Source organism: Cryptomeria japonica, chromosome 3 (assembly GCF_030272615.1).
Source record: "Cryptomeria japonica chromosome 3, Sugi_1.0, whole genome shotgun sequence".
NCBI classification, from domain to species: Eukaryota; Viridiplantae; Streptophyta; class Pinopsida; order Cupressales; family Cupressaceae; genus Cryptomeria; species Cryptomeria japonica.
In genome coordinates this window covers 174,197,278-174,207,127 of record NC_081407.1, presented here as the reverse complement: position 1 = coordinate 174,207,127, position 9,850 = coordinate 174,197,278, and the positions used below count along the sequence as shown (strand labels likewise).

The 9,850-nt window shown below is 32.0% G+C and overlaps 1 protein-coding gene across 1 annotated transcript; it reads right to left on the bottom strand.

The window, feature by feature from the left end:
• Window positions 1–5,142: 5,142 nt before the first annotated feature.
• Window positions 5,143–6,024, bottom strand: LOC131029181 (THO complex subunit 4A-like). Its single transcript, XM_057959575.2, has 2 exons — window positions 5,494–6,024; window positions 5,143–5,403 (listed from the first exon to the last, which is right to left on the bottom strand). The coding sequence occupies exons 1-2, from the start codon at window positions 6,022–6,024 to the stop codon at window positions 5,143–5,145; spliced, it is 792 nt and encodes a 263-aa protein (XP_057815558.2).
• Window positions 6,025–9,850: the final 3,826 nt, after the last annotated feature.

Sequence of the window (9,850 nt, the reverse complement as noted above, 5' to 3'; positions counted from 1 at the left end):
ACAAAATCCAATCTTGACTTTCTCAAGCCTTCCTAGATGCTATGGAAAGGTTGAAAACACTTCCAATATTATTGAAAAGATATAATCACCTAGATATCACAAGGACACAAATATAAAAGCTAGAGTTTATAGATGATTCTTTTTCTTTCAAACTATTATGATTCTTTAGTTAATGTTGCAAGAGAAGAGTATACTGGGTTTTTGAGAAAAATCCTAACACTTGATTAGTTTCAAATGTCACAAAAAATAAAATATATCATAAACTAAGGATTTGATATCATTTTAGATTTTACAAGAAGCAATAATTGGGGTAGGATCTAATTTTGATTGTAGATCAAACAAAATTTAAATCATGAAATGATTGGAGATTGAAATAGTGAAATGGATGGAGAATCTTCAAAGAGAATTTTGAGAATAGTAATTGTACTTTCACTAAAATGGATGAGGTGAGTGTAGAGTGATATTTATGTAACAAAAAGTGGGAAAATACATTCAAGTGGAGTGTTAAATTCAATTATTCGTAATAGGTGAGAGGTTTTATCTACTTGGTAAATGTCAAACATATAGCAACGCTTACATAGATATAGACAAATGAATGCTGATTAGAGGTGACATGTATAACCAAAAGAGGGTGTATGACTCAATTACCCACATGTGGGTGAGAGTGACACATGTATTTAATGGATTATACCACGAGGTATCATATTAAACAAGTGGAAATAATCTAATTAATCTTAATAATATGTTAATAAAAAAAGAAATATCCTCTAACATAAGAAAAATAAAAAACCTACTCTACCAGGAGGGGATAGTAAGAACATTATCTTGATTATAGAGGTAACAAGTATTACCATTATTGGTTGTTTACCTTAGATACCACCTCTCATTCCCTCTACCCAATTGGTTACGTGCTTGAACTCTTTGAGTTGATATGAACTAGGAATTGTGCTTATTGAAGAGGGGATTGCATAGTTCTTTGCATATCTTGGGTTATAGTTGGTATCATACTGTAGCGTCCTAAAATTGTGACACTTGCAATTTCGACTGCATTTGGGTCTTCACGATGGTGACGCAACACTGGACCTAAATGGAGACCCCGAAACTTGTTCATGACATCAAAAACTGCATTTTTCAGCACCTTGGCCTGATCCTCCTTGCACCCTGCTGTCCCTGGAGGTGGGACCATGGCACCCAATGCCCTAGTCCTTCAGGACCATGGCGCCCAGCGCCCTGGTCCCTGGCCCTATTTTGGGCCCGGTCTCTTATGGGGCTTCGAGTCTTTAAGTTTGCAAATTGGAAAATAAGGTTGCTATGTCAGCCCAAGGTCGGAAAAATCAGTCTTTCAACCCTAATTGGCAAGTATATAAACTACATTTCCTCTCCCATTTTGAGGAGGGAGGGACATATGTGTACAAGACGCCGAAGCGATATTCAAACATTCAAGCATTCAAGCATTCAAGCATTCCTTCAAGCAATTGAGCATTCTAAGTCTCCATTCAAGGCTAAGTGTTGCATTCAAGACAAGGATTCAACCATTGAAGAGGAGATCACACACAACATACAACATACAACAACATTTACACCTTCGCATGTAAGAATACAAACATTTTTACAACAAGGTATTAGTACTTGTTTACATTACAATCATTTACATTTACAGCATTCTCATTTCTTGGTTAATTCCAAAACCAGGGTTTGACCTAAGGGCAAACCCCTAATCCCTAACCCCCCAATCGTCCTCTCTTTTTTGTGTGTAGGTTGCAGGTACGCGACTGTAATTGAAGATCTGGAATCCTTGTGCAAAGACGAACAGATCCCCCTTCGTTTCGCGGATTTTTCAGAGGATCGTGTGCACGCCGGGCGCCATCGTCCCATCAACTTTCACTCAAATTTGCAGGACAGCGTCGTCTCGACATTTTACTGCTAATTCCAGGTCCGCAGCTTCATCCTATATTCCTATCTCTGTTTATAAGTGAATCTTTCTCACTTTACATGCATTCTTAGCTCAATCCTTCTATCTACATTCTTTACAAAAGAGGGTAGCCTTGCTGTCTTAACCCTTGAAACTCATTTAGAATCCAATCTTGCATTGTGTGGGATTGGATCTTGTGGGTTTCAACCCCTCTTTTGAATGTAAAGTCTCTCCTAAGTGAAAACCATCAACCCTAGTGACCTCCTTTCTCTCTCCTTGGAGTGGTGGGGGGAACACTTAGGGTTCGATCATGATTTTCCACTTTACACATACATTATGATTGTGTGGCAACAAAAAATGATCCTTTTGGAATTTTTGTAATGGTGACAAATAATTTAGGATGGGCCTCAACAATAATAAGTCCTTCTTCATGCTGAACCACTTGAATTTCTTATTTATATCATCCTCTTCTTAACTAAGAAGTCATCAAAATTATCATCTTCTTTGTCTTTTCTCTTTTTGGTTGAATCTTTGCTATACATCAATGCAAATCCCTTTGATTTTAGGGCCTAGATATGATAATTTAACCAAGTAGAAGAACCATCCAAGATTATCTTTGTAAGATCCCTAATTGAAGATATTTCCTTTTTTTAACAAATTAGGATTTTGTATCAGTTCATTGGAAACTTGATTTATATTGTAGTTGGGATCCAAGATCTGATCATAATATTTCACTTTTAAGGGGCTGCATGTTTCCCAAGAGTCCTCACTTGTGGTCATTTGGACAATTAATCCGTAAACATTTTAAGCTTGACAATTGCTTCATTGAAGAAGAAACATATTTCTCTATTCTCGTATGATTCATAGTTTTCCACAGCTACATCATACAGTTATAAATTATTCTCTTGTAATTCTATTTTAAAGGCCTTTAATAAAATTAATTCTATAAAATTTTTACTAGCCATTAAAATTGGGGATTTTACCCCTACCTTATGCTTAGAATCTAGAAGTCCCTAGGATACTACTATCTTGACATCTCCAATAAGATCAACTTATCAACTGAATACATAGCAATTTTAATTGTTTATCTTAAAATCCTTCCATTCTTATGTAGGTGAACTTTGAAAATTGAATAAGCTAACATCCTCTACTATCAATAACACCTTGTGCCTCTAGGGACAATCTTTTGGTCTTATCTCCTTCCATGGTTTTCACTAACGACATGGACAATGCATCATTCACCCTTCTATAATTCCTTATCGATTCCCGAGGATGATAGTCATAAACTAGTATACATCTAGGTCTAGTTTTAAGCGTAACTACTTAAATGTCCAATACGACAAATGTAGTTCATAGTATTATTTTCATATAATTTTTTTCGTAAACACTATGAACTAAATTTTTCATATAATTTTTTTTCATAAACACTATGAACTACATTTGTCATATAAATTTTTTTGTTTACTTCCAAAATTGTTATTTTCTCAGGAAGGCTATCACTAACGTCTTCAATCGATTGATCATATCTTGCTGAGTCAGGATTGTTTTGATGTGGAATTAAGTTTATAAGGTTCAACTATAAAGTACCGAGAAGTCAAACAACTTTACTCAAAAGTGTCACAATGTCTCCAATTTCACTTTGACATTTGCTCCTATATAAAACTTTGGGTATTTTAGATACATAATTTCTCAGTTTCCATCCACTTTATATTACACATTCTTTTACATTTCTCCATTTCATCATTAGATTATTTATCTAAATCTTTTCTTTTTATAAATCCTACATTGGTGTAGAAGGGGATATTGAATGTGTACTCTTCAGGACATCAATACTTAGGTTTTGAAAAACCCTTCCTCCAACAATAACTTGCCTCTTCTCTATATCATTGTGTCTAATACATTTCAATACTGATCAAGGATATCACATGAACATGAGGAAGGTGAAAACTTTGTCTAATCCATTCAAAACAATTTTTATACCCCAATCGATTGTATTATTGCTATCCATCCTTTGCTGAAAATCCTTCATGCTAACATGTTTGAGGTTGGTATTGGATATAACTCCCCATCTTATGGTGATTTGAGGTGGAAGATACACACCTTTAAACTCAGTTCACGTCATTTATTCTTGTACTTATTTATCTTACATGACAAATGAAAAATCCATTAGACTCAGTTCATGTGATCACTAGTTTGTAGTTAGTGATTCTCTCCCTCTTGTAATTGAGAAATACCAAAGCCTTGGGTGCTCAAAGATATTCCCTAAAATTTACATGTCATTTATATTGTTTAATGATTAGTACTTACTTGTATTATGTACTTGTATAATGAGTTATTGAGCAATGCTTTGTAAGATGTAAATGCTCAACTGATGTAAATGTATTGTGTAATATGTTTGAATTATGCATGCATCTCTTAAGAGCATTTGTGATGCATTTAATTATGTATATTTTATAAAAAAATATATAAAAAATGTTTGTTAAAAACTTTTTGCTATGTTTAGAACAGATGAATTCATGTTCATCACATCAACATTTTTGTCAGAAATTATTTCTAGAGAGATATTAAAATGTAATGTAATGAGATTGGAGGTAATTTTTATATTACCTAACCTTAACAATTCTTTATCCTATTATTTTAATATTTATATTCCTGTTTAAGAAGATGAAAATACATTCTAAACCATGAAACTTTAGAAAATAACACAAATATCATTTTCTTAATTTATTTTAAATTTATATTTCAATTTCTAAGCCGAACAAATAAAAGATTCAAATCCCTCATAATTTTTGAAATTAAATGATACATATTCTTCACAATGATCAAAAATTGGAATTTGAAATGAAACATCAGTACACCAATACTTTGTAAAAGAATTTAAGTGAAGCAAAATAAAAAGATAAATCAACCAATATTAAAGCAAGCAGATAGATATTATATTTAAAGATCTAACATCTACTTAGTGAAAGTACTTAAAAGAATTACATAGATGGATTATGAAAATTAAAAAGCCACTCTCATCCTTAGTGAAGAGTACTTAAACACTTATATAGATTGATGGTGGAGATTAAAAACCACCCTTACTCTTAGTGAAGAGTACTTTAGCTTGATGGAGGAAATTAGAAGCCGCTCTCACTCTTAGTGAAGAGTATTTGAAGATTAAAAGCCACCCTCACTCTCAGTAAAGAGCATTTATAGATCAATGGTGGAGATTAAAAGCCGCCCCACCCTTAATAAAGAGTACTTGAAGAATTATATAGATCGATGGTGGAGATTAAAAGTCGCTCTCGCCGGATCCCTCCCCCTCGTTCTCTCCCTTGCCCCCGCCTTCTTCCTCCTCCATTCTCAAAAATATTTCTATTAGCATGAGATTTATCCTCTTCTCTCAACAAGTGAATATCAAGTGGTCTTCCATCAAGTTTTTTCCCATCGTACTTATTCATAGCAGCAACAGCATCTTCTTCCCTTGCAAAAACGACTTCCCCCGTACCCTACAAAACCAACCAAAAAAACACTAACCATTTAGAGAAAAACTTAAAAAGTTGTTGCATTACCCAATTTAATCCACAATATACACTTGCCAGAGAGCGGCCTTTTTCATCAAAGTGAATTGTTGCATTCTTCAATCCCACTTTCCCATCTTCCGAGAATAAAATCTCAATATCTTTATTACTAACATTGTGATCCAGATTGGAGACGTATAATTTTTTCCCTCTCAATGTGCCCGAAGATGATTGCTGAGATTTATTGGTTACTAAGCTTGGCTTGAACCTCTTCCTAGGGCGCTCTTGTTCAGGCTGACCATTTCTTGATCTCTTTTTAACACTACTTTCAGGCCACCTATGGATGAATGGATTAAAAGATCTCACTCTGTGGCGCCATTGCTGAGAGTGAGGAATGGATTGAGCAGATGAACGAGAAGTAATATTGGTGTGCTCATCATTTCTTGCTCCTCCTCTTCTCCTTCTCATCGAGTGGGTGGAGCCTCTATTGTTTTTGTTTGCAGCGATCAATTCGTCCAAACTCATGTCCAATTTTTTATTGAGTACTTCGATTGTGTGGGGATCCATTCCATCACTGTGATGACTCTCCTCATTCTTGTTAGACACCATTTTCTATAAATATGGCCGAATGTATGTGGTATTCTGTAGTAAATTGTTTGTCTGGTGTGCTCTGAGACTTGGTTTTGCTTCGATTTTTTATGCTCACCGTGACGCTCACCTTGTATTTAACCTCACTTTCTCCCCCACCTGAACAAATGGATGTGATGTTTCCCTTCCTAAACTAAAACGGTATCAACCTCCTGTAATGAGATGTTAATATTAAGCATTTTCTTTGCAAACTAAAATAGTAATGGATTGTTAGCATTATTAAAAGTTTGTCTTCCATAACCTTTGGAGATAAGGTTATACATGTTTATAAGAATGTCAAACTTAGATTTCTAGGTTAAAATGTGTTGATTATAAAGCTGTTTAATTATATTATTAATTCACTTTGAATGTGTGTGATGGTTAAGTTTAAAGCTTTTTTGAATATTTCATAAGTATTTTTTTATGTATCTTTAAGTGAAGTCTCATAATATAATTGAAAGATGTATTGATATAAGTATATGCTTATTTAATATATTATAAAAATGTTTAAAGCTTTAAGAGTTTTGAATATTTCATAAGTATTTTTTTTATGCATCTTTAAGTGAAGTCTCATAATATAATTGAAAGATGTCTTTTTTTTTAGTGAAATCTGGAGGTGTCCTTGCCGAAGCAAGACTAATCCCCCAGTGTGTACAACCCACTCACAAGGTAGCAACACACACAGAGTTAACACAGCCGGGGACTCGAACTCAAGACCATGGGGAGCATACCCACGCCTTAAGTTGCGATCCACGACCGGGTGAGCTAGGGCCGAAGCCCTGAAAGATGTCTTGATATAAGTATATGTTTATTTAATATATTATAAAAATGTTAGTATATAAGTATATCTTTAATCACTATATTGTAACAAATTATTCAAAGATAAAGATGCCAATTTTATACAAATCTGATGTATTAATAAATTACTAATACAATTCATTATTTTCTTGTATTATAATTATATTAAATATTATTTATGTTTATGAGTCACTGATCTATGTTTATGAAAATGCCAAAACCTTGGTTACTAGGAGATATTACCTAAATTTCACATGAAATTTATATTATATTATGTGATTTGTAAATTAAAATGTATTACTTATAAATCCGTTTAAAATAGTAACAAATATATATATATATATATATATATATATATATATATATATATATATATATATATATATATATATATATATATATATATATATATATCTCTGTGTGTGTGTGTGCATACATACATACATATATATGTATATGTATGTATATATACACACACACATATATCTATATATGTATATGTACATATATACATATATACATACATACACATACACATACACATACACATACACATACACATACACATACACATACACATACTTTACACACACACACACACACATATATTTGTTACAATTCTTCAAGATCTAAGCTTAACCATTACACACATTCAAAGTGAATTATTTTCAATATCTTTAAAATATTTCATAAGTAATTTTATGTATCTTTTAAGTGAAGCCTCATAACTTAATTGAAAGAGGGTTTTATATAGGTATATGTTTACTTGACATATTATAAATAAAATTATTTAAAAGTATGGGGACTTTTCTTTTGATGTATAGGCGTATTTTTATTCAACATATTGTAACGAATTATTTAAAGATAAAGATGTCAATTTTGTGTAAATATGATGTATTAATAAATTAATAATACAATATATGTTTTCTTATATTATAATGATCTTAATTATTGTTTATGTTTGTTGTAAAGGAAACTTGTTTTCCATACTAGTTAAGTTTCCCATACTAGTTATGAAGAATTATCTAACCATCATAATTAAGGGTTTCATAATTGATTTTCTTTTGACATTTATAATGAAATTCACTTTATTGTTATTGATTGTGGTTTTAGTCTAAATACAATGCTAGATCGTTTATTAGTTCAAAAAATTACTTATCATTAAATTTTTATATAATATATAAAAAACTATTTTAATAATATAATCTTTTGATATCTACTAAAAAGATTATTAACTCAACAATATTATTTAGAATTTTTTTTTATATTATATTTTCTATTGTTTATATCTTTTAATTCTTCATACATTATCTCTATCTTTCTTTTTTATCATATGTTTATATTGATAGAGATTTTTATCAACACAATCTTATTTATGCTTTTTTTGTCTATACACAATTGTTGATTTTCTAATACATTCTTATTCATAATTTTTTGGTCTATATAATCTTTTTAACTCTACATTAATAGAATCCTTTTTACAATCATGTCATTTCTAACAAGATATAAACTTAAACAAAGAAAAAAATATTAGCTAAATATGATACAAAATAAAGTTAATAAGAAATACCTACTCTGTAATGTCCCTCCTTGACCCAGTTGATGCGATACTCGTGATAGGTTCGCCGAGGCTATTAAAGGATATTCAAGATTACGATTAGGATGCTAGGTATTTTAGTTGCTTAGCGCGACGCTAGGCATTATGCAGATTCAAACAATGTTTCTGCGAACTGCAAGTTTTGCAATACGAATCTATGTAAGACAGATGAACATTTTAAAATTTTTTTTTGGCTATAAGTTGAATACAATTTTAAAATGCATGTAGCTTTGAGTATTAGCACTATTGTAAATATTAAGTTTCAGATAGTATATCTAAATTTCTACCTCTTTCTCTTTTAGTTAGATAAAGCATTTGACTTTAATATAAAACTCGATAAAAGTAGTGTACTGTATGACAATTATTTCATTCTAATCTAGCATCTTGCCATGAACCTGACAAAAGAACAATACAAAATTTGATTTCTTTCTTTCTGTAATTAATTATTCTACGAAGCACGGAAGTGCAAAGAGGATTTAAACAAAGTTGCAAAAAGGTAATATAATTTTTTTGTTCAAATCCCCATAATACAACACATCTACTCAAATTACATGTATATTTAAGTAAGTCACCACTTCATATATGTATTTTTTTTTTCCAGAGTACAAGATCGGTCTAATACGTTTTTCTAGATATACAACTATGAGATATATAAATATACTAACTTTTATTTACATTAACAGAACAACTCTAAAACTTTATTGAAAAATACCAATCCTAGGCCATGTCACAGGGACAAAAAAAAACAAGATTACAGTACAGGTTTAAAAACTCATCCAGAATTGAAGGCCAAACCGTGAATTCCACATACCCATATACATGTTTTCTGAAAGCTTAACTCTCATTTTCAGTATGATAAGGGAAATTACTTTTTAGATTTTTCTGAAGACAAAGGAGTTCATGTAATACACAGACATCTCCATTATCCTTGCAACTTTCTCGTAGGCTTAAGGTGTAGTGAACAACTCCTTTTTTTTTACACAACTGGGAAGTCATTTCTCCTTCTTCCAACAATATCTACTGATAGACATAGGAGGATAATTCCTGCAACCTGCATGGACTACAAACTACACAGAACAAAATACCCTTCCCTAGCTTATGTATGCTCATCTCCCAACCTAGGCTGGAGGACTAGTCACTCCCGAGCTAGAAGGTAACCGTAATGACCCGGGTGACAATCATGCAGTTCAACAGGCCAGGAAAAAATAGTGACAGATTGCGTAGAACAATAACACATTCATCCATAACAAGGATTTACATCACTTGAACCAATTTATGGTTCATTTGAGGGAGAGGTGAGGGGATCTCAACATGGGTAGACTATTATAGGAGTATTTTCTCAACAGTAATGGAGCAATGAGATTTTCACTTCTTTATTTTCAAATCCACCCAAAAACCAGTAAAGGGGTACTC